This window comes from Lepidochelys kempii, chromosome 9, assembly GCF_965140265.1.
Source record: "Lepidochelys kempii isolate rLepKem1 chromosome 9, rLepKem1.hap2, whole genome shotgun sequence".
NCBI lineage: Eukaryota > Metazoa > Chordata > Testudines > Cheloniidae > Lepidochelys > Lepidochelys kempii.
The window spans coordinates 61,451,742-61,476,922 of NC_133264.1; the positions used below are offsets into that span (position 1 = coordinate 61,451,742).

General features: G+C 45.8%; 1 protein-coding gene across 11 annotated transcripts in view; it reads left to right on the forward strand.

The window, feature by feature from the left end:
• The first annotated feature begins 16,812 nt into the window (after positions 1–16,812).
• ENOX2 (ecto-NOX disulfide-thiol exchanger 2) overlaps positions 16,813–25,181 on the forward strand; it is a 135,296-nt gene continuing 126,927 nt past the window's right edge. For 10 of the 11 annotated variants that reach the window (XR_012160891.1, XR_012160896.1, XR_012160886.1 and 7 more), the window contains exon 1: positions 16,996–17,096. Coding sequence is in view for 5 of the 11 variants with exons in the window: in XM_073360663.1 (XP_073216764.1) it covers positions 17,054–17,096 (43 nt within the window). In the remaining 6 variants the exon portion in view is untranslated. Of the gene's footprint in view, positions 16,952–16,995; positions 17,097–25,181 lie in introns of those variants that run through there. The other variant, XR_012160888.1, reaches the window with a different exon arrangement.

Genomic DNA, 25,181 nt, shown 5'->3' on the forward strand with positions numbered 1-25,181 from the left:
CCAAAACCTTCCTTATTGCACCAAACCTTGAGCCATCTGATTATCTTGTCATGCCTTCACCCTTCATCTCTAAGGACCAGAAGTATTCCACTGAAAAATCACCTGAGCTTCCACTTCAAGTGTCTCATCCAGCCACGCATAGTCATCCTTGACCCATTCCAGGGGGAATCTAGAACGGTCATTTATCCCAACATGCAGCAAAATCAGGGGGTTTCCCCCACTCCTATCAGGGTCCTTTTCAGCTTCACATCCACATCTCCTATCCTTGCTCTTGGCAGGCAGCACACACTTCTGTTTTCTGTATCTGGTCTGGTGATAGGACTGTCAGTTCTTGGGAGTGTGTAGTCCCTCATCACATAGACCTGTCTCTTCCTGGTGCTGATAGGAATCTGTTTTATGTTCTCTTTCTGACCCCTGTACATAATCTTCATTTGGAATCTGGTCCCTGGCTACCTCCATTATTGCTTCCTCTCTTCTGGAGAGACTGGCTTCTCTTCTTTTCTTCCTCACTATCCCATCTTCTGCCTGTTTCTCCTTCTCATTCCCCAGTGCAGCAAACCTGCGACTCAACTTGATTGCACCACCACAAGCTAGTCTTTCTCTGCCTTATCCTCAGTCACATTCTTCCATGGATCACCATCCTTTTCTGGCAGTCCTCCCTCTGGACCCCTTTGTTTAGCAAGTGTCTGTGAACCTTGAGTTGAGAGTGCCATCTCCTTTCTACACTTCTGCATTATACATTCAAATTCCCCATCTGCATTCCAGCGTCGCCTCCAACTGCATCTCTAACCCTTGAACCTTTTCTGTCATAGACTCAGACATTTCATGCATAAGCAGCTTTTATCATATACCCACTCAAGGATGATGTATATCCAGTGATCTGGTTGATGGGATTAATTGCACCCTCAGCAAGTTTGCAGATGACACTAAGCTGGGGGCAGAGGTAGATACACTGGAGGGTAGGGATAGTGTCCAGAGTGACCTAGACAAATTGGAGGATTGGGCCAAAAGACATCTGATGAGGTTCAACAAGGACAAGTGCAGAGTCCTGCACTTAGGAAGGAAGAATCCCATGCACCACTACAGACACAGACATACATTGTTGCGCAAAAGTCAACATGGTTTCTGTAAAGGGAGATGTCATAAATATAAAGGGAAGGGTAGCCACCTTTCTGTATACAGTGCTATAAAATCCCTCCTGGCCAGAGGCAAAACCCTTTCACCTGTAAAGGGTTAAGAAGCTAAGATAACCTCACTGGCACCTGACCCAAAATGACCAATGAGGGGACAAGATACTTTGAAATCTGGAACGGGGCTGGGGAACAAAGGCGTATGGGGATCTCCAGACCTCGTACCCTCTGGCACATACTTCAGGAGGTGAAGGCCGCTTTGCCTCCAGCTGCTTGAGCTTACCTCGACCAGGTCCTGCTTGAGGGCACGCCCCGCCCACCCTCTACCCCAGGCCCGCTGGACCTTTTAATTGGACCACTGCCCCGCAGACCCAATTGACTCCCCCACCCCTTTACTGCAAGCCGGCTGCATGAACTGCAGCTGGTATGGTTCCAAACCGCACCAAGGAAACATCTATACACGCTCGTGCTCCACACCCTTCACGCCCTCACCCTAGTGTCCCACCCCGACACAAAGTGGCGAGATCTTCTGCCACCTTTGGAGGATGAGCAGCCCCGGTGGACCAGCCTATATTCCACCTCGGTTCCAAGGCCCATCGGGGACATCAGTTGGCAGCTCCTTCACGGAGCTGTGAGCATGGGCACATACTTGGCGCGGTTCACCCTCATCCCAGATACTTGTCCCTTTTGTGGTGTGAGGGAAACCCTGGCGCACGTATATTTGGAGTGCGCCAGGCTGCAGCCCCTGTTCCAGCTCCTCACAAATCTCCTACTACATTTTTGGTTGCATTTTTCCCCTCACCTTTTTATTTATGCACTCCCCATCTGTGGCCTCACAAAGTCGCGGGATCTCCTAGTTAACCTCCTCCTGGCCCTGGCTAAAATGGCCATCTATAAAACCAGAGAGAGGAGGTTGGCCGATGGAGTTTCCTGTGACTGTGGGGCCATTTTCCGATCCTCGATCTGTTCACGTATCCGGGCGGAGTTCCTCTGGGCGGCGTCCACCGACTCCCTTGATGCTTTTGAGGAGCGGTGGGTGCTGTCCAAGGTTCTCTGCTCGGTGTCCCCGTCTGGGTCCCTTTGTCTGACCCTTTGATTGGGGGAGAGAGTAAGGGACCCCAGCCCCAGCCATTGCTGCTGCGGACACCACCACCTTAGAGGGGTCCTTTCACACGTTGGTGCACGTGCCTCCCCCCCCCCCGGATTGTCCACAGCCTGCCCCTCTTGTTGGGTGCTTTCAGAGGAGGGAATTGTTGGTGACACTGGGTGTGGCACCAAGTAACTCAAGGGGGTGGCAGACCTTGAGAGTCGATGAAGCCCCCTCGCTCTGGGCTACCAGGTAACTCAGAAGACCCCGAGAGTCGAGGAAGCCCCCACTCTGGGCCCAGGCAAGCTTGAACACTTCTCTCCCCTGAAGTTAATGAGAAAACAATTGTGACTGGTTGCTGTGTTACACATTGCATATGCTGCTGTTTTTACTTTGTAAGTGTGTTATGCAAATAAAAACATCTTTTGCTTAAAAAAAAAATTACTCTCCTGTAGCCATCTGGCCCGACCCTGTCACAGTACTTAATGATATTTAAAATAAAATAAAACAAAATTAAAAAATATTTCAACTATTTCATTGTCTGATTATGCATTACTACAACTGACATGTTATGAAATAATATAGAAATGAAACATCATCAAATATAATTTACCTACATCCCCTTTGTGAATCTAGCCCCAGATTATTTCTGGTACAGCTGATAACTCGGCCAAAGCACAATTCTTGTGAGAAATAGACTGGACTTTGCAAAGAACAGTGGATATTTGCAGAGTCAGTGAAAACTGTGCTTCCCAAAGGAATGTTTTAGCAAGCAGTGTGAGAAATGAAAGGCATCTAATCCAAAATGTACTAGGAGAAAATTCAAGGGAGAACAAAGTGCCAAGAGAAATCAGATGTGTTGATAAATGGAGGGTATTGCAGCACACAGGGGTCCAGCACCTCTGGTAAGGGACCAATTCTTATATCCTGGCCCCAATCTCATTTGAAACAGGTGTAGTTACAATCAGTTAAAAGGCCAGACATGAGAGTTGTCAATATCCAATGACTTCTATGTTTACTGTTATACCTTTTTAAAAAATCAAGTGCACCAGCAGTCCTGTGCATCACACCTATATTACAATGATCTAAATATGGAAACCTCTATGTCGGTGCTAAGTTTTTGTAGTTAAATGACGGCAAACAACTAACTGATAAAAAGAGGACTTTGATATGCAGGACCTTTCACCAGCCATAAAAATGCACTAAATAAGAAAGTTCTGTGATTCAGAGGTCCAAAAAGATTGAGACTGTCTGAATAACTTGTCCCAAATACTCCCACTGGCCTTTGCAGTCAATGAATGGATGTTTGGTAACCTCTATTTGATTGCTAGGTTTGTATGTGTGTATCATGACAAAAGTCAATACCTGGATAAAAATAATCACTGAAGATGAGGAGGACTTGTGGCACCTTAGAGACTAACACATTTATTTGAGCATAAGCTTCCGTGAGCTACAGCTCACTTCATCGGATGCATTCAAGAGGATAGCTCAGTGGTTTGAGCATTAGCCTGCTAAACCCACGGTTGTGAGTTCAATCCTTGAGGGGGCCGTTTAGGGATCTGGGGCAAAAAAAATAAATAAATTGGGGATTGTGCCTGCTTTGAGCAGGGGGTTGGACTAGATGATCTCCTGAGGTCCCTTCCAACTCTGATATTCTATGATTCAGTGGAAAATATAGTGGGGAGATTTATATACACAGAGAACATGAAACAATGGGTGTTACCATACACACTGTAATGAGAGGTTTCAGAGTAGCAGCCGTGTTAGTCTGTATTTGCAAAAAGAAAAGGAGTACTTGTGGCACCTTAGAGATTAACAAATTTATTTGAGCATAAGCTTTCATGAGCTACAGCTCACTTCGTCGGATGCATCCGACGAAGTGAGCAGTAGCTCACGAAAGCTATCCGATGAAGTGGGCTGTAGCTCACAAAAGCTTATGCTCAAATAAATTTGTTATTTATTTATTTATTTGGACAGTCTCTATGTAAAAGAATAAATGGACACAAATCAGACGTCAAGAATTATAACATTAAAAAACTAATTGGAGAACACGTCAATCTCTTTGGTCACTAGATTACAGACCTAAAAGTGGCAATTCTTCAACAAAAAAACTTCAAAAACAGACTCCAATGAGAGCCTGCTGAATTGGAATTAATTTGCAAACTGGATACAATTAACTTAGGCTTGAATAAAGACTGGGAGTGGATGGGTCATTACACAAAGTAAAACTATTCCCCCCCCCGGGTGTTCCTCAGACGTTCTTGTCAACTGCTGGAAATGGCCCACCTTGATTATCACTACAAAAGGTTCCTCCCCTCCTCCCCCACCCTGCTCTCCTGCTGGTAATAGCTCACCTTACCTGATCACTTTCGTTACAGTGTGTATGGTAACACCCATTGTTTCATGTTCTCTGTGTATATAAATCTCCCTGCTGTATTTTCCACTGAATGCATCTGATGAAGTGAGCTGTAGCTCATGAAAGCTTATGCTCAAATAAATTTGTTAGTCTCTAAGGTGCCACAAGTCCTCCTTTTCTTTTTGCGGATACAGACTAACATGGCTGCTACTCTGAAACCTGTCACTGAAGATGGTGTTTCAGTGTCAATAGAAGTGAGGCTCTTAGGCTCCATGAAAGCGTGTCCCAGCTGAAGCACTCTGGCTAACACAGGCACAAAAGTGGTTTTGTACTGAGCATGGATCCTGGCTTTCCTCATCTTCGGGCGTGTGGCTGAGACTCCCCCATTCTACGCTGTGAAGAATGTGAAGAACTGTGGAGTGCTTCACAGTGCATTCTCCCACCATGCACTGTGAAGCACTCCAAAGAGAACTCCAATGGGAGCCTTTCCTCTGTGTCATTCACTCATTCCAGCTCTGTCCCGGTTACTCATCATCCTTATGGAAAGCACTCTCCAGCCAAAGCCAAACAGTGACAGATTGTATAGCCCTGGGCTGCCTCTGTGCCCTGCCATTAGATGTTACTGGTATCTAGGAGCCTTGGTTTGCTTAGTGCTCACTGTGTTAATGGCCATTGTTAAGTGGTGAGATATCATGTAGCCTGAAGTAAACAGCCCTAGAAAGCTATCTTTTTCTTTTTTAAAAAAACCTCTTATTTAATTCACATAGAAAATAAATCTTTAAAAACAGGTTTTTAATTAAAAGCCATTATAATCTGAAAACTGTTTTGAAACAAAGCCCAGGTGTTCCTCATTTGGGTCCTTTGTTCTACATTTCATTGGCTTGTTTGCAAACTGAGAAGGTCACCTCTTCTCTCCACCCCCCCCTCTTTCTTCCCTTCTCTTAATCTTTTTACAGCACTGCTGCATGATCCCCTTTGCCCTGGTTGACGCTCAAATTACTTCTCCTTGAAGCTATTCTGCAGGGTCTTTGCCCTTGTGCTCCTTTTTTTCTTCTATTACTCCCTTCCTGCAGAGATACACTGTGTTCATTTCTAACTCTTCTGTTTGAGCAGGCTGGTATCTTAACACTCAGCCAGTCATGGGTACCTGGGGATTCCCAGCACCATGGGTCATGTGCCCCTTGGTGAGCTTAGCACATGGGGAATCACACTTCCAGCATGCAGGAATTCACAATTGACTGGTCTCACCATGGGAAGTGACTCTCTTGCAGCCTTGAAATTGGGTGTCTTTTTTGTAAAAGATCTTTTCTAGCTTAGCTACAAATTATTGCGCTCAATGCATGACTCAGTGGGTGAAATCTAAGACCTGTTTTGCGATCTTCAAACTGGATGATCATTAGAACTACTTGGAAAATGAAATGTCCATCCCATGGGAAATTGACATTTCAAAATTTGGTTTTTGTTATGAATCAGAAAGAAAATAGAAAATTTCAATTTTTTTGTGAAATGGAAATTCCACAACTTTTTAATTCTGAAACATCAAAATGACCTTATTAGCACTTTTTTTTTATAATGTCAAAATGAAACATTTCAACCTCGTTGACCCAGGAAGTCCAGTGGTGGCCATTTCTAATTTAGTTTTCAGTATGTCAGTTAATCAGGCTGGTGAGAGAGAGGACTGACACTTACTAACAAAATAAAAAAATAAAAGCTCCATAGAAGGACTACGATGGGAGATAAGGTGAAGGAGGGAACGAATGCACCCCTTTACCAGTCCAGAAAGAGGCACTCCACTCTGGGAACATTTCTCAGTGGGGATAGCACCCTTTAGCTGCCTACCACCAGTGAGAAAGAGGGCTTCAACACCCCCAGAGGGAGGTACTGGAGTCAAGACTCTCACACTTTCTCTGGTACAACCCATATAGCTGATCATGCCCCGGACCTGGTCTTCAGCCTAGATGTCAAGATCAAGGAGATCACAATTAGAGCTGGTTGGGAATTTTTCAGTTAAATGTTTTTCCATCAGAAAACGCCATTTGTCAAAACTAAAACTTTTCACAGGAAAGGATGGGTTCTGACCAATACTTCTACTCAAAAATATTTTGGAACAACGTTTCAGAAATTATTGAAATGTTTCATTTTGACATTTTCAAAATAAAAAAAATCTGGGTTTTTGGTTTGAAACGATTTGTTCAGAAATTTTAGCTAATTATAGTTCATATATAGCTATATTAACTTAAAAATGGTTGAAGTCAAAATGGGATGTTTCAAAATGATCAAAATGAAACATTTCAATAGATCTGAACCATTTAAAAATTTCTCTTTTTTTTGAGATTTCAGCTCTTTGTCCCAATTACAGGAAAACAAAGATTTTTTTCAATCTTAAAATGTTCACAGGCTGGGAACCATTTCCTGTCCAGTTGTAATCACAACTCAGCCATGGTCTTGGACAGACTATCATCATGCCATGGTCAGAGCCTTGCCAGCCCCAAGGAAACAAAGACCAATATTCTTGATTCTACCAGGAAGGCTCATGGACTCCACCACATTTCAAAGTCTGTTAAAGGAGAGCAGCACCCAGTGACAGGATGAGGAGTCAGACTTAGTGAATCATTACCATTCTATACCAGCGTTGGCCACTGACATGTCAGCCCCCAAATGACCCGTTCCTCCCCAAAGCCCACACAGATCCCCTGGGTTTTCTGGCTCCTGGAGCTGACAGAGATGCAGAAACTCTAGCGCTGATGGAAAAAAATGAAGGTGGAAACAGATAAGATGAAACAACCAATTCCTTCAAGCCTGTACAGGCTGGAAGAACCTTCTTATCTGCCTCCACTGAAGCTGCTAAACCCTGCCCTGAGGAGCTATCCATGGTGGTAAACCAGGTACCTCCTCAATCCGGAATGTCTACAACCTGCCTCAGAATTGAGCATCGGATACCCTGAATGTACTGAACTCTGGGAATTCAGAGATATGGGGGAGCTGTTGGTTGGTGGGTGCAATTTGCCCTGAAGACTTGGGATCATCCCCGCTGTTAGCCATGCGGTGGGGGGAGGAGTGCAGCGGTCATCCCGGAGAATTGGGTGTATGGTTGGGGGGTTGGGGGGTGGGAGGGTAGGTGGTTAGTTGGGTTTGTGCTGCATGTTAACCCGAAAACTGCAGCCCCTCCTTTTAAATGGCCAACCCACTTTAAAGGGCCAACCCAACGGGTGCTTGGTATGTGAAACATGGGCGCTGCTGTTTGAAACCATTCCCACATGTTAGGAAGGTTAAAGAAGCCAAAAGACTGTGGCTTACCATGGCTGTCTGCAAGCTTAATTCTGTTGCTCACCGGCCCCGCGTGTGTGATCTCTCACACCATACCGGCAGGGCCTCGATATAAGAGGCAAAATGTGACCTTGTAAAGAAAGCACACGTGCTATGTAATGTTAATAGCTTGGTTCACCGTGAAAGAGTCTACCCATTGTTCTCTAAAATATCTTTCTAAAGACTAATCTTCCTTTTTTTCCCTCCTGCAGCTGCAAATGTTTCATTGCTCCACGTATCATCTCCGTCCCAGAGGCTATCAAAGATTAGAAGCCGAAAAAAACGCACTTGCGATGAAATGTTCTCTGAGCTCATGCAGTCCTCCCATGGTGAAAGAGCCCAGCACAATACATTGAGGGAGACAATGTCAGAGTCCAGGAAAGCACACAACGAGGGAGAGGAGAGGAGAGGAGAGGAGGGATGAGTGAGAGGAGAGGAGGGACGAGTGAGAGGAGAGATGGCATCAGCGTGATGAGAGGAGGCAGGATGCAATGCTGAGGCTACTGGAGGATCAAACTGATATGCTCTGGCATATGGTTGAGGTGCAGGAAAGGCAGCAGGAGCACAGACCACTGCTGCAGCCCCTGTGTAACCAACCACCCTCCTCCCCAAGTTCCATAGCCTCCTCACCCAGATGCCCAAGAATGCGGTGGGGGGCCTCTGGGCACCCAACCGCTCCACTCCAGAGGACTGCCAAGCAACAGAAAGCTGGCATTCAACAAGTTTTAAAGTTTTGAAATGCAGTGTGGCCTTGTCCTTCTATCCTCCCATCCTCCACCACCCCACTCGGTGCTTCCCTCCTCCCCCACCCCTCCTGGGCTAACTTGGCAGTTTCCCCCCCATTTGTATGACAAATTAAGAAAGAATGCGTGAATTTGAAACAACAATGACTTTATTGCCTCTGCAAGTGGTGATCAAAGGGGGGAGGGGAGGGTGGTTGGCTTACAGGGAAGTAGAGTGAACCAAGGGGGCAGGTTTTCATCAAAGAGAAACAAACAGAATTTTCACACTGTAGCCTGATCAGCCTTGAAACTGGTTTTCAAAGCTTCTCTGATATGCACCGTGCCCTCCTGTGCTCTTCTAACCACCCTGGTGTCTGGCTGCGGATAATCAGCGGCCAGGTGATTTGTCTCAACCTCCCACCCCACCATAAACGTCTTCCCCCTTACTCTCACAGATATTGTGGAGCACACAGCAAGCAGTAATAACAATAGGAATATTGGTTTCGCTGAGGTCTAACTGAGTCAGTAAACTGCGCCAGCGTGCTTTTAAACATCCAAATGCACATTCTACCACCATTCTGCACTTGCTCAGCCTATAGTTGAACAGCTCCTGACTACTGTCCAGGCTGCCTGTGTATGGCTTCATGAGCCATGCTGTTAAGGTGTAGGCTGGGTCCCCAAGGATAACTATAGGCGTTTCAACATCCCCAATGGTTATTTTCTGGTCTGGAAAGTAAGTCCCTTGCTGCAGCCATTCCCACAGACCAGAGTTCCTGAAGATGCGAGCATTATGTACCTTTCCCAGCCATCCCACGTTGATGTTGGTGAAACATCCCTTGTGATCCACCAGTGCTTGCAGCACCATTGAAAAGTACCCCTTTTAGTTTCTGTACTGGCTGCCTTGGTGCTCTGGTCCCAAGACGGGGATATGCGTTCCGTCTATCACCTCACCACAGTTAGGGAATCCCATTGCAGCAAAGCCACCCACTATGACCTGCAGATTTCCCAGAGTCACTAGCCTTGATAGCAGCATCTCAGTGATTGCGTTGGCTACTTGCATCACAGCAGCCCCCACAGTAGATTTGCCCACTCCAAATTGATTCCTGACTGACCGGTAGCTGTCTGGCGTTGCCAGCTTCCACAGGGCTATCACCACTCGCTTGTGAACTGTGAGGGCTGCTCTCATCTTGGTATTCTTGTGCTTCAGGGCAGGGGAAAGCAAGTCACAAAGTTCTATGAAAGTGCCCTTACTCATGCAAAAGTTTTGCAGCCATTGGCAATCGTCCCAGACCTGCAACACTATGCGGTCCCACCAGTTTGTACTTGTTTCCCCGGGCCCAGAATCGGCGTTCCACAACATGAGCCTGCCCCTTTGCCACCAGGATGGCCAAATTGCCTGGGCCCGTACTTTGAGAGAAGTCTGTGTCCATGTCCTCATCACTCTCCTCACTGTGCTGCTGTTGCCTATTCACCTGCTTTTGCAGGTTCTGGTTCTGGTTCTGCATATACTGCTGGATAATGCGTGTGGTGCTTACAGTGGTCACAACTGCTGCTGTGATCTGAGTGGGCTCCATGCTTGCTGTGGTATGGCATGAGCAGGAGAGCAAAGTGGCAGTGGAAGCGGTGGGTGGATGACAATGCTGACAGCAATATGGTGCCCGCACAGAAAAAGGCTCGAAATGATTGTTGGCCATTGCTGTCATGGAGGGAGGAGCAAAGGGTAGGCTGGCAGCAGACAGTGCAGTACGGCTGCTAGCTGTCATTGTCTCCCAGGTGCTCACGGTGCTGCTGGCTGGGAGAGGAGCCTGAGGCAGAATGGCCCCCTCAAGGACTGAACTCACAACTCTGGGTTTAAGCAGGCCAATGCTCAAACCACTGAGCTATCCCTCTGCCAATATTCCAGGCACGACTGAATCTCCATTAGACAAAACTTAAAGAAGAGAATAACCTGAGTCACTCCCATTTATGTGCAGACGCCCCTGACAGACCTTACCGAGGTCTGCTAGGAGCACCCATGTCTGCCCAGGTGCCCCAACCCACCTCACCGAGGCTCGCGAAGAGCACCCAGGAGACGACGAGGATGGCTACCGGTCGTACTGCACTGTCTGCTGCCACAAGGCAATGAGCTGCTGCTGTGTAGCAACGCAGTCCCGCATCTGCCAGCACCCAGGAGACTTATGGTGACGGTGAGCTGAGTGGGCTCCATGCTAGCTCGGTACTGTGGATGCACTCCGCCGACTTAATGATCTGAATGGTTTTAAGTGGGGACATACACAATCGAGTGTATAAAATCGCTTTCTAAAAAATCGACTTCTATAAATTCAACCTAATTTTGTAGTGTAGACATACTTTCGGTGTCTTAAAATCAAGACTGGATGCTTTTCTGGAAGATATCCTTTAGAGAAACACGTTACTGAGCTCAGTGCAGGAGTAGGGGGTTTAGGGGAATTGTAGGGTCTCAGTCATTGACTAATTTGGAGGGAAGGGGCGCATCAGGGGGAATAGGGACAGAAAGGAGAGGGCTTAGTGGTGGGGTTTATTCCTGAGGACTGTGGGGGGAAGGAGGAAGAGATCTGCGGTGAGAGAGGGTATGCACTTGAAAGCACTTGGGGAGGTGTATGTGTGAAGGGGAGATGGGCTGAGCTCTGGTGAACTGGTTTGAGGGATCAAGGCTGCAGTTTCCTAGGAAAGAAAACAGAAGTTTCCCTCAGGGATTGGAGCCAGGAACCGGCAGTGGTCTCATTGGGGTGGGGAAGAAGGCAGAGCTGGGTGTGCTGGGGGGGTAGTCTAACAAGGCAGCCCCCTCCATCTGCCCTATCCCATCCCAGCAAGCTCTGAGAGTGCTTGAGCAGTGTTCAGCTGAGAGTCTGGTATCAGGGACCTGGGTTGGGAGCTGCCTCGGATCGTGAACTTTGGAAAGGTGGGAGTAGGGTGACCAGATGTCCCGATTTTAGAGGGACAGTCCCAGTATTTGGGGCTTTTTCTTATATAGGCTCCTGTTACCCCCCACCCCAATTTTTCACACTTGCTGTCTGGTCACCTTAGGTGGGAGGTGCACAGAGAAATGGCACCTTGGCCTGTGCCTCCCTCCTGAGGGAGGCCCCTTGATGTTTTGAAAGTATAGGTTTGGTCTGCAGGCTGAAAAGGTCAGACTCCCCCAGACTAGAGCGTATCTTTCAGAAAGCATCCCAGGGAGGAATTTTCACAGGAGCCTACATGATTTAGGAGCACAAGTCCTTTCAATGAGAGTTGCATCCTAAGTTGCTTAGTCCTGAATGCACAAAAAGAGTTAGGTGGTGTGGTGCTGAGCATCACAATGCCTAACTTTTTGGTGCCTGGGAAAATGACTGTGATACACACAGTGTGAATTAGGAGCCTAAGCTCCTGAATAATGCATGGGGAGAGATAGAGCCCTAGCCTGTGATTCACAAACACCAGCATGCGAGGTAGGGAGCTGCCTAAACTAGCCACTGGGAGATGCTGACCAGAGGGGGATGTGCTAAGTCCCATCCCCCTCAGTGAGACAGGTGCCTAAGTCTGAGCTGCAGGGAGGAGCTTATTACTACTTGTGACTCCCAGCCAGTAACTCTCTTTGAAGTTAGTGCCATGTGCTGTTTTAGCAAGGCATGGTGGGGAAGAGGAAGAAGAGGACTTCCCTCATGTGCATTTATAGATAATGTGTAGGGGAAAAAAGCTGCATGATCATAGGGGACTTCAATTTGAGTGACACATGCTGAGGGTCTCATACTGCAAGGACTAAAATGTCCTTGGAATTTTTAAATACAGTAAAACCTGCCAAGAGCAACCATGGGAGTTAGCAAATATGGTCGCTTGTAAGAGGTGGTGTCATAAATATAAAGGGAAAGGTAAACACCTTTAAATCCCTCCTGGCCAGAGGAAAAACCCTTTCACCTGTAAAGGGTTAAGAAGATAGGATAACCTCGCTGGCACCTGACCAAAATGACCAATGAGGAGACAAGATACTTTCAAAGCTGGAGGTGGGGGGAGAAACAAAGGCATTCTCTGTCTGTGTGATGCTTTTGCCAGGAACAGAAAAGGAATGGAGTCTTAGAACTTAGCTAGATAGTAATCTAGCTAGATATGCGTTAAATTCTGTTTTGTTTAAATGGCTGATAAAATAAGCTGTGCTGAATGGAATGTATATTCCTGTTTTTGTGTCTTTTTGTAACTTAAGGTTTTGCCTAGAAGGATTCTCTATGTTTTGAATCTAATTACCCTGTAAGGTATTTATCATCCTGATTTTACAGAGGTGATTCTTTTACTTTTTCTTCAATTAAAATTCTTCTTTTAAGAACCTGATTTCTTTTTCATTATTCTTAAAATCCAAGGGTTTGGGTCCGTGTTCACCTATGCAAATTGGTGAGGATTTTTATCAAGCCTTCCCCAGGAAAGGGGGTATAAGGTTTGGGAGGATTTTGGGGGGAAAGACATTTCCAAGTGGCCTCTTTCCCTGTTATATATTTGTTAGACGCTTGGTGGTGGCAGCAATAAAGTCCAAGGGCAAAAGGTAAAATAGTTTGTATCTTGGGGAAGTTTTAACCTAAGATGGTAAAAATAAGCTTAGGGGGTTTTTCATGCAGGTCCCTACATCTGTACCCTAGAGTTCAGAGGGGGGAAGGAACCTTTACAGGTGGTCTCTCTTCAAAGATTTGCTGTAAAGTGGGCACTTTTACAAGGTTCAGAGAGGCTATTGTTACTGATGTTTCATGTTTAATTTTAATTGCCTTTATATGAATATTGCTGTCATAAATATAAAGGGAAGGGTAAGCCCCTTTAAAATCCCTCCTGGCCAGAGGAAAAATCCTCTCACCTGTAAAGGGTTAAGAAGCTAAAGGTAACCTCGCTGGCACCTGACCAAAATGACCAATGAGGAGACAAGATACTTTCAAAAGCTGGGAGGAGGGGGAGAAACAAAGGGTCTGTGTCTCTCTGTATGCTGCTTTTGCCGGGGATAGACCAGGAATGGAGTCTTAGAACTTTAGTAAGTAATCTAGCTAGGTATGTGTTAGATTATGATTTCTTTAAATGGCTGAGAAAAGAACTGTGCTGAATAGAATGACTATTCCAGTCTGTGTGTCTTTTTTATAACTTAAGGTTTTGCCTAGAGGGATTCTCTATGTTTTGAATCTAATTACCCTGTAAGGTACCTACCATCCTGATTTTACAGAGGTGATTTCTTTACTTCTATTAAAAGTCTTCTTGTAAGAAAACTGAATGCTTCTCTCTGTTCTCAGATCCAAGGGTTTGGGTCTGTGGTCACCTATGCAAATTGGTGAGGATTTTTACCAAACCTTCCCCAGGAAGTGGGGTGCAAGGGTTGGGAGGATTTTGGGGGGAAAGCCATGTCCAAACTATGTTTCCCAGTAAACCCAGTTAGAGTTTAGTGGTGGCAGTGGAGATCCAGGGACAAAGGATAAAATTAATTTGTACCTTGGGGAAGTTTTAACCTAAGCTGGTGAAAGTAAGCTTAGGAGGTTTTCATGCAGGTCCCCACATCTGTACCCTAGAGTTCAGAGTGGGGGAGGAACCTTGACAATTGCGTACAGTACAGTACTATGCTTTAAAGCTCTTGGTGGGTTTATTGATACATTAGTACTGTACTTTTGTTAATCAAAAGAGGAAATTTAGTGCACTAATACAAGTGCTTATTTTGTAGACTGAAGACAAAACAAAATGTTTACAATTACAGTTACCATGTTATCAAAAAGTCCTGGTTTCAGACTACAGTAGCCTGTATTTATTTGAAAAAAATAATTTATTCTTGTCTGCCTCTGTGACGATAAGGAGCATGTTTACCACTTTTTCTTAAGTCAGTTGTTGGCCTTTTGAATGGCAAATGCTTTCACGTCTTTAATCATATTTTTGGCTTCAGGCCCGCTGATGGGGGGGAGGGAGGAAAGGGGCAATTGCCCAAGGGCCTGGGTGATTTAAAAAGCCCGGGGGCCCCAGGCCCTTGTAAATCGCCAGGTCGCAGGACACCTAGGTGCGCAAGACTGCTCCGGGCCCTGCACTTTGTGGGGCCCCGTGGGCCAGTCCCAGTAATGACAGATTTGTCACTTCCACCCCGGGCCCCACCCCAGGGATGGCCCTGGCCCTGGGGCCCGGAATTTCTGTCGGCAGGCCTGCTTGGCTTCAGGCACAGAAATGATTCTTCCGTGGAGTTCAGAGGCACCATTGCTATCCCCCATCATCATCATCATCTGTTCTTGTGTCACTGTGAGTGTCATCACATGGCTTGAAACTTTTTAGGAGTTTTGCAGGCAGTGACCAGTCTGTGACCTCTTCAGCTGTTGCAAGGTTCTCATCAATCTGGTTCGTCTTCTCAATAGGCACACCAAAAAGATTTTGCGGCATGTTAATTACCACAAGAGGGAGCTCATGTTCATCTTCTGGGCTAATGTCTTCATTTGGTGAATCTGCAGTTGACTCAGCAAGGGTGAATCCACATTTTGCAAAGCATTTTTTGATGGTGTGTGGCTCAGTTTCACTCCAGGTTTGATGAAACCAATGTATTGCATCCAAGAGTGAAACAATTTTCAAAAGCATTGGACCTGATGAAGTTACATCAGATCCATTTGATGAAGAATAAATCGAATTTGCCTTTTTTGAAATTTCAGTTTTAGGGCTTGAATTACCCCAGCATCCATAGGTTCTAACTAAGGTTGCCAGGTGTCTAGTTTTTGACTAAAAGTCTGGTCGAAAGGGGGACCTGGCAGTGTCTGGTCAGATGTACTGACTGGACACCAAAAGTCTGATTACTAAGGGTAGGCAGGGGGAGGGAGCTGCTGGGTCATCAACTCATGGCAGCCCCTGCTGAGGCAGGGCCGCCTCCTATCTGCATCTTGTGGGCAGCCGCGCAGCAGCCTCAGTGTCAGGCTGCAGGTTCCATCCCTGCCCAGGAGCAGAGGGAGCCCAGCTGGGAGAGGGAGGGAAGAGGATTGAGCGAGAAGAAGGGGAAAGAGGAGCGAGCATAGGGAAGGGCCTTGGGGGCAAAAGAGGTAGGGCGGGGCGTTCTGGTTTTTAGAAAGTTGGCAACCCTAGCTGCAAAGCAGAGTTTAATGTTTGTGAGTTTGAGAGGGAAGGGGGAATGGGGTATTATCCACAAACAGAATTTTACATCCTTGTAGTAGCAATCTGCGATCAAATCTTTGTAACCGTTTTTCAAAAAGCTCAGAGTTCACCCATGCTTTTTTGTTGAATTCATATTCCACAGGCAACTCCTTGATATTCAACTTGCCAGAGCAATGTGGGTGTTGGGATTTACCAATCAGCGTATGCTTTTCTTTACCTCCATTCATGTTGGTGTATAGAGCGAGGGTGCTTCAGCAGGACTGCTGAATGCTCAGCACTTTTGAACTCAAAACCAGTTTAATATTCTTCAAATTTTGTAGAAACATTCTAGTTTGACATTCAGAGTAAACCCAGTAACTTTAGGGTGAAACCAATTTTGCAAGCCAACGATATAGCCTTAAAGTAAGACATAAGTGCAGCTTGTTGGAACTGTAACCAGGGACAGGCTGCCTTCTGTCACCTCACAATTTATTATTCTTAGCATTGGTCTATTACGATAATCATATTAACATAAAGAATGGCATGAAGAATGGTAAGATGCCATGTGCCTGACTTGAAGGGCGAGTAAAACTGGTAGGCTATTATAAAGTATAACTGGTACGAAAGCATGGGCCCAGGTAGAGATGGTGCTCTAATAGCACTCTGGGGGGCAAAAGCAATGGTTGTTCAGCTCTAGCCGCCAGGCCCTGATGTTGAGTGCTTTGCAGGCCCCCTGACAAAGGGGTGCTGGAACACTCTGTACAGTGGGGTACTGAGAGCCATTGACTCAAACTGTAAACCCTGCACAGATGGAAACCACTGGAGCACCCCTAGCTCTAGCCCCTAAGCCCGGCATGTTCTCCGGATGCTCTGGCTGCTATGGCAACCTTCACTGAGGTCGGCCCTGGGCCGTCGCCATGGTTTCCACGCACGCCTGGTCACGCGGGACTACGATGGTCCTGTCAGAGGCTTTGTACGTCCCTTTGTAACGGGCCTGCGGCGCCCCCGTCGGGCGCTCTCCGCTCAGACACCCCGGCTCAGGCCGGCCGGCGCCTTGCGGGCGGCGGGAGTTGCGCGGGGCCCGCTGAGACTTGCAGGGCGGGCTCCTCTGCTGCAGCCCAGCGCGCCTCTCTCCACGGTCCGCTCTGGGGTACAGCCGCTACGGTCAAGGTTACCCAGAAGGCCTCGCGTCCGGAGTCCTGACGGCCAATCAGAGACCGAGTGCCCCCCCAAGAAACTACCATGCCCAGCATGCCTCAGGGCACACGGCGCGCCCCCGGTGAGCGGTGGCCAATGGGAGGCGGCGCAGGCCGCTTTGGGGCGGGGCTGTCTCTGCGGCCTGCGTGGGGCGCAGGCTGGGGAGCTGCTGGGCGTGCTGCGGATGTATAAGGAGTATCGGGGCTGCGCGGCCCGGAGGGCGGCAGGTGAGGGACCAGTCGGGGCGGAGGGGCCCTGGGTGGAGGGAGCTGCCCCCCGGGTATCAGCGGGGTGTATGTGTCCCTGGGGGCGCGAGGTTCCGGGCCGGGCTCTGGGGGTGAGGGAGGCCCAGGGCAGGGACGCTTGGCCGGAGCATCACCCCGCTGCCCGTGCTGGATGAGAGCCAGGAAGAGAGGCCTTGCCTGGGGCCTCGTGCCCGAAGCGATGGGCTGGATTCCCTGCTCGGACAAGCTGCCTTGAGCGCTGCTGAGGCGGAGGTGTGTGTCTGAGTCTGCAGGCAGCCCGAAAGGATAGCTCCGAGCAGGATGTGAGCCCTGTGTTCACTGCACAGCCCATTGCTGGCTGTTGGGGTCAGTCCTGGGGGTGCACTCCTGCTGATTTCTGATGGAAAGGGGCCTCTCTCTCATCATACTGCTGCTTGTTTGGGAGAGACCCCGCTCCTTCTTAACTCCAGGTGCAGACAGAGGAGGAGGGCAGTACCACAACACAGTGCTACAGGGGAACCTGTGGTGTGTGCCTGGGATCCCAGACTGTCTCAGTTCAGCCCTATGTACCTGCTTTTCCTTTACACCTGTACCCAAAATGCCCAGCTAGCAAATCCTGTGTGCACCACCCGAATGGGTATTCATTCAGGCTTTTTATCCTCTTATGTTCTCAGCTTTGGCTTTACTGCCTTGGCTTCTTCTCTTGGGGCTTGCTTCTGAAAGGCCATTTTTTGTGTTTGTGCATGTGTTATATTCCTTGTGTTTCACAGGCCTATGGGCCCCTCAGGCCTACCTAGCTATGTAACACTTCTTGCCATGACCAGAAACTTCACGGATTTCTTGGCCGTTAACTTTGTCCCAGAGCTTTCAACTCTCTCAAAATCCTCTTATTGTAGCAAAGATCCATTTTTTCAGAGTTTTGTGTTAATTTGTCTCCAGCAAGAGAGCTTCTGATAAGACACTGAAACTAGTGTGTAAATTCACTAGCCAGCTGTTTTGTAACTTTAACATAATTGAGTGGTGCATTGCCTTGTTTGGCAAAATTCTCAATATTTTAGACCAGAAATGAAAATTCCAGGACAGTTGAGAATTAAGTTATCATAGACTTTGTCTTTGGTATTTGTATAATAATAAATAATATGAAGTTGTGGGGTATTAGTCAGTGTCAGCTACAGACCATGAAATCACTCTAGGGAGCAGGATGACCAGTTCCTTACACACCTATCTACAACGTGCTTGGGTGGGTGGGTTGGGAGAGAAAACTGTGTAATGATGGGAGACTTCAGTAGCTTAGATATTAGTGATCATGGCTTGATCACATTTATAATGTGCAGGCAGAATAAAGTCCAGACCAGTAATATATATATTTGGTGCTTTAATAGGGCCATTTCACAAAGCTGAAAACAGTTATGAGCCAAATCAGCTGAAAAATTCATTCAGAAAAATAATTGGGAATAATTGGAGAGCACCTTCCTAGATGCTCAAAAAGCCAAAATTGAGGAGGAAGTCTGTACTGGTTCAAAAAGCCAACCTGGTTTAGGGGGGAAATGAAGGCATCTGTAAAAGCATTTTATATTGTTGATCGTATTGATTATAAATCAGAAGTTTGGAATTCTAGTAAATTGGTAAGGGAAGCCAAGGAACACAAGGAGAAATCTATGGCTTGCAGAATTAAGGACAATAAGTTTTTTGAATATATTGGGTACAAAAAGAATCCTGAAAATTGTATTAGTCTATTACTAGATGGAAATGGTAGAATTAGCAATAGTAATGCTGTAAAGACTGAAGTGTTCAATAAATATTTCTTTTCTGTATTTGAGGGGGAAAAACCAGATATAATTGTTTCACTATTTTGCAATAATACTCTTAACATTCCACTAGTATCTCTGGAGCATGTTAAATAGAAGCTACTAAAATTGGACATTTTTAAATCGGCAACTTAAGATAACTTGCACCCAACAGTTTTAACAGAACTAGTTGAGGAACTTGCTGGACCATTGATGCTGATTTACAATAAATCTTGGGACACTGGGGAAGTTCCAGAAGGCAGGAAAAAACGCGAATGTTTTGCCAATATTTAAAAAGGGTAAACGAGATGATCAGGGTAGTTATAGGCCTGTCAGTCTGACATTGAACCAGGCTTAATCGAGAACTTAAAGGAAGGTAATGCAATTAATGCAAATTGACATGGGTTTCTAGAAAATAGATCCTGTCAAACTAATTTTATATATATCTTTTGGATGAGATTACAGGTTTGGTTGATAAAGGTAATAGCATTCATTGATGTAAAATACTTAAACTTCACTAAGATGTTTGCCTTAATACTGCATAACATTTTGACTTAAAAAAATACCTAGAATGATATAAAATTTACATGGCACTCATGAAATGGATTAAAAAATGGTTGATAGGTCTCAAAATGTAATTGTAAATGGGAAATTGTCATTGAGTGGGTGTGTTTCCAGTTGGGCCACCGCAGGCATCCGTTCTTGGCCCTAAACTATTTAACATTTTTATCAGTGACCTGGAAGAAAATGTGAAATCATCACTGATAAAGTTTGCAGGTGACTCAAAAATTTGGGGAGTAGAAAATAACGAAGAGAACAGGTCACTGATACAGAACAATCTGGATTACTTGGTAAAGTGGGCACAAGCAAGCACTGTGCATTTTAAAATGGCTAAATGTATACATCTAGGAACAAAGAATGTAGGCCGTACTTACAGAATGGGGGACTCTATCAGTGACTGTGAAAAAGATATGAGCATCATGGTGGGTAATCAGTTGAACATGAGCTCCCAGTGTGACAGTGGCCGAAAGTGCTAATGTAATCCTTTGATGCATAAATGGGGATCTTGAGTAGGAGTAGAGGGGTTATTTTACCTCTGTATTTGGTAATGGTGTGATCATTGCTGGAATCCTGTGTCCAGTTCTGGTACCCACAATTCAAGAACTGATCAACTGGAGGGAGTTCAATCAGAGAAGAGCCACAAGAATTAAAACAGATTGGAAAACATACCTTATAGTGATAAACTCAGAGAGCTCAATCCACTTAGCTTAATAAAGAGAAGGAAAGGAGTGACTTGATTACAGTATAGTTACATGGGGAACAAATATTTAATAATCTCTTCAGTCTAGTAGAGAAAGGTATAACACAATACAATGGCTGGAAGTTGAAGCTAGACAAATTTAGACTGGAAATAAGGTGTAAATTTTTAAGTGAATGTAATTAACCATTGGAATAGCTGACCAAGGGCCGTGATGGATTCTCCATCACTGACCATTTTTAAATCCAAATTGGATGCTTTTCTAAAAGATCTGCTCTGGGAGTTATTTTGGGGGTGTCTATGGTCTGTGCTGTACAGGAGGGCAGTCTAGATGATCACAACAGTTCTTTCTGGCCTTGGAATTTATGTATGTATAAAGTACAGCAAAGGAGATGGAAACCCACAATTTTGATTTAACAGGACCAGGTCGCTTCTCTACTGAGTTTTTGTTATTCTAGAACAGTGGTTCACAAACTTTTTTTTCCGCAGACCACTTAATGATCTTTCCAAGTGTTTGTTGTGCCATTAGCTAAGTATTGTAAAGTGCTTTGGATAAAAGCACTATATAAAAAAAACCAACCTTAATAATGTTTTTTTGTTCTGCAAATAAAAGCACAACGGATATTTTAATATCTATAGTCTTGCCTTTCTAATGCAATGGGTGTGCCCTCTCTCCCCTGCCGCAGCAGCCCCTGAGCAGGGGCTGGGAAGGAGTGGGGTCTCTCTCGGGCAGCTGCCTCTTTCTCTGGCAGCTGCAGCCCTTCACGTCCCAAATTCCCCCCACCCCCTCTTCTCACCCCACTACTCCCTCCCACCTACCCTCTATTCCCCCCAAGGCCACCACCTCACCTTACATGTACATCTTCTCCAAGGTACAGGCACCTAATTAGTACAGCCACACCTAATTAGTGGAGCATGGAGGCCCTGGGCTGGGCACAGGTCACTTAGGAAGGTGCTGGGAGTATGTTCCCTGTACTTAGCCTGAGTTAGGGGCATTGCTTGTGCCCCTCCCCCTGCTGAGGGGTCCACTAGGGCTCGGGAGCTCTGGGGAGAAACTCTGTTGCTGAGTTCCCTGCCAGGGGCCCAGGCTGGCCTGGCAGCATATGCTCCCTGCTCCTGCAGCCCCAGCCCCAGGTAGGATTGGCCCTGGACCAGGGAGGTGAGGCTGGAAGGGTTCCTGCACCCAGAGACATGTGTGGGCTGGTCACGTGCCCCCACCCTCCCCTGAACTTTTAAATTGTCCCCCCCCCCCCCACTGTCAACAGTTACATGTTGCCTCTGGAGATAGGGGAAGTATTAATGCTATTATACCAGCTCTGGTAAGACTTCATCTGGTCACCCATTTTCAAGAAAGATGAATTCCATCTTGAACAGGTGCAGGAAAGGGCTTCTGAGATGATCAGTGGAATGGAGGATCTATCTCAGGGGTGGCCAACCTGTGGCTCTGGAGCTGCATGCAGCTCTTCAGAAGTTAATATGTGGCTCCTTGTATAGGCACCGACTCCAGGGCTGGAGCTGCACGTGCCAACTTTCCAGTGTGCCGGGAGGTGCTCACTGCTCAACCCCTGGCTCTGCCAGAGGCCCAGCCCCCACTCTACCCCTTCCCTGAGCCTGCCATGCCCTCGCTCCCCCCCCCCCAGAGCCTCCTGAACACCACGAAACAGCTGATTGGGAGGGGTGGAGGGGAGCTGATGGTGGGCTGCTGACATATTACTGTGGCTCTTTGGAAATGTATATTGGTAAATTCTGGCTCCTTCTCAGGCTCAGGTTGGCTACCCCGGTCTATCTTATAAGAGCTTGGCTTGTGAATACAATAGCTTGGCTTGTGAAGTCTAGCAAAATGGAGGCTGAGAGGGAATATGATTGCTTTCTATGAATACATCATCGTATTAATACATTATTCTCTATTCTGAGTCTGATTTGGATGTGTGGTTCAGGAGAGAGGGATTTCACTCTTTATTTAGCTCCTCAGCCATTCTTCACAGAGGACTGTCACTGCTAATCTTCTTCAGTGAGGGTTTAAGGAGTCAGTTTGATTAAGAAGAGATGTTTACTTACAGGGGGAGAGAAATGGCACAACTCAACCAGCTCGTGGCTGAACAAAGGCACGAGGATTGCAGTGTGGTTCAGGAGAGTCTTTGTCTCTGTAACACTCTCTCCTTGTGTGGGAGATTAAACTTACCACCGAGTACGTCTGTGTCTATTTCCCCTCAGAATGGCAACTTTATTTCAGATGAGTGAGAGATTCGAAGAGATTTCGGCTCTTGACCAAATCAACAAGGCCTTCCAGGTTCAGTGACCAACAAAATACCAACATGGATGTTGTCTGCATTTGTCAGTGCCTCAGTGGTCTTTCTGGACTTCTTCATGCCCAAACTGTTCTCCCCTTTGTGACAAGGGGTTAGTCCTTGACCCCATATTGCAATAGCTCAACAGTTCTCATAGCTCTTCTCTTGGCTGAAATGGGCCTGCAGCCTTTTTCCAGGCTCCCCTTTGGAGGGTCTTGCAGGAGACTTCTTCCCATTGCATATTTCATGTGTCTTGTGGGAGGAAGATCATTATCTCTTCTCCAGTGTCTTTGCTGTCAGTGGAAACAGCTGTGCCTTTTCCTAGGACAAGAGGGTTAACTCTTTCCCTGCCAACTTAAAACAGGGACAACATGCTATGTCATATACCTCCTCCACTAGGACAGTAGATATCCATGTACATAGTAGAAACCCAGTTCTCTGCCAACCCAAGCATGGCGTCTAACACCCTATTGTATGTCACTTAATAATTACTTAATTATGCACATGATAAGAACAACCTGCTGTGTTTAGAAGAGATCATGTAACCTGCCAGTTGAAGGGAACCTCCATGTAGGATTCTGCATCTTCACTCTGAAACACGCTACAACCTCTCATGGACTCAAAAACTGGATGCTGCCAGGAGTGGCTGTATCAGAAGGGTGCGTGCTTGCACTCCAGCAGCATGTCTGCTTATTTAGATTCCACGTGCCTGCCACTGTGAAGCACACCTCTCAACCTTCAAGCCTACCAGTGTGCAACACCTGCAATCCGAGCACATGACAAATGATTGAAGTGTGAAATGACAATTCTTGTCGTCATTTACTGATTGTCATAGCTAAGGCTATGATTCTGTTACGGAGGTCACGGATTCCCAGATTTTAAGAGCTATCCAAGAGTTCTGGAAAATTCCAATAAATATTAGATTTGAGGGGGAAAAAATGAGAAATCGCTTATTTCCTTTAAAATCTGCAGTACAAATGTCAAAAATACCATTTTGTTCCCCATTGTTGCCAGGGTCGGTATTCGGGGCTAGCAAGCTGGGCATTTGCCTGGGGCCCCACACCACAGGAGGTACCGCAAAGCTAAATTACGGGTGGCAAGGCTTGGGGTTCCTGGGGCAGTGGCCCAGCAGGGCCTGGGCCTCTGCTTTCAGAATTGTAGAAAGCTATAACTGTTAGAATGTAAAATGGTCATTTACTAACAATTAATCTTGTCAGTAATCAAAATTATATAAAGTTTAATAGGCCATTTAAGAGCTGCTGTATTGGTGTAGTGAAAGCTGCATTACTGTGTGTACATTCCTGTGATTTTATTGTTTACTGCCCACCTCCTGTCTGTGACTTTTAATAAAAATACCCAGGCCAAAATCATAGCTGTAATTATAACTTCAATACAAAACCTCTTTTAAAGAGGTCTTCTCACTGTGTGAATAACATGTAACCATAATATCTCTCACTAAGGCCAACAGCAGGGATTTAACCCTGGACCTTCAGATTCCCAGCTCACACCACTATCCATTCAGTAACAGGAGTAACTGCTTACATCTTTGTGGACCAGCCCCTAGAGGAGGCCTTCTTACACTTTCTCAGTGGATTACACCACTGTTTTATTTTCTAAACATGTTTTAAGTAAAATATGTTTTTTCTCAAAAATAGTCTAACTGATATTATGTGGATCAGCACATGAGGAACAACTGTGAAGCAAGCAAGAAGCCACAGTGCTTCAGATTTTTTTGCAAAAGGGGTCCAACTAAAGCAATTAATTCCTGTAAAATGGAACCTGTAATGCATTCTAACTATGGTGCAACTACTGCTGTACGATAATAAAGATATTGTGGCCATACAGTTTCAGGTTGATAGGTAGAAAAAAAACTTACAGTAGAACCTCAGAGTTATGAACACCAGAGTTAGGAACTGACCTGTCCACCACACACCTCATTTGGAATCGGAAATACGCACTCAGGCAGCAGCAGAGACCACCCCCCCAAAAAAACCAAAAAACAACCAACCAACCAAACCCAGTACAGTACTGCTGAACATAAAGGACTTTAAAAAAACAAAGGGAAAGTTTAAAAAAAAAGCTGACAAGGAAACTGTGCTAGTTTAATTTAAATTAAGATGATTAAAGGCAACATTTTTCTTCTGCATAATAAAGTTTCAAAGCTGTATTAAGTCAACGTTCAGCTGCAAACTTTTGAAAGAACAACCATAGCATTTTGTTCAGAATTACAAACAATCTCAATTCCCAAGGTGTTTGTAACTCTGAGGTTCTATTGTAATACATACTGTTATTTAAATAAACTTTATCAGAAACTGAATTTTAAAAAGTTAGGCAGCAAAAAAATTCAAGTAGACTGTCCTACATTGCTTTTGTCTAAAGACAGTAGTTACACGTAATAGAATTTGTAAATCTAAATAACATACTAATTGATGGTTGAGTTACTATGATCAAGACAACATGAAGGCCCTAATCTTGCAAATACTTAAGAACATGCTCAATTTCACCTATATGAGCAGTGCAATTGAAGTAGATAGGATTACCCATGTGGCTAAGGCTTTGCAGGACTGACCTAAGTTATTTAAGAGTATTTTTCTCTTCTCAGGGCTTGTCTACACTTACTGCTAGATCGGTATTGCTGCAATCGATGCAGCGAGTGTTGATGTAGCAGGTCTGGTGAAGGCATACTAAATCGTGGGAGAGCACTCCCTAGATAAATTGGAGGATTGGGCCAAAAGACCTCTGATGAGGTTCAACA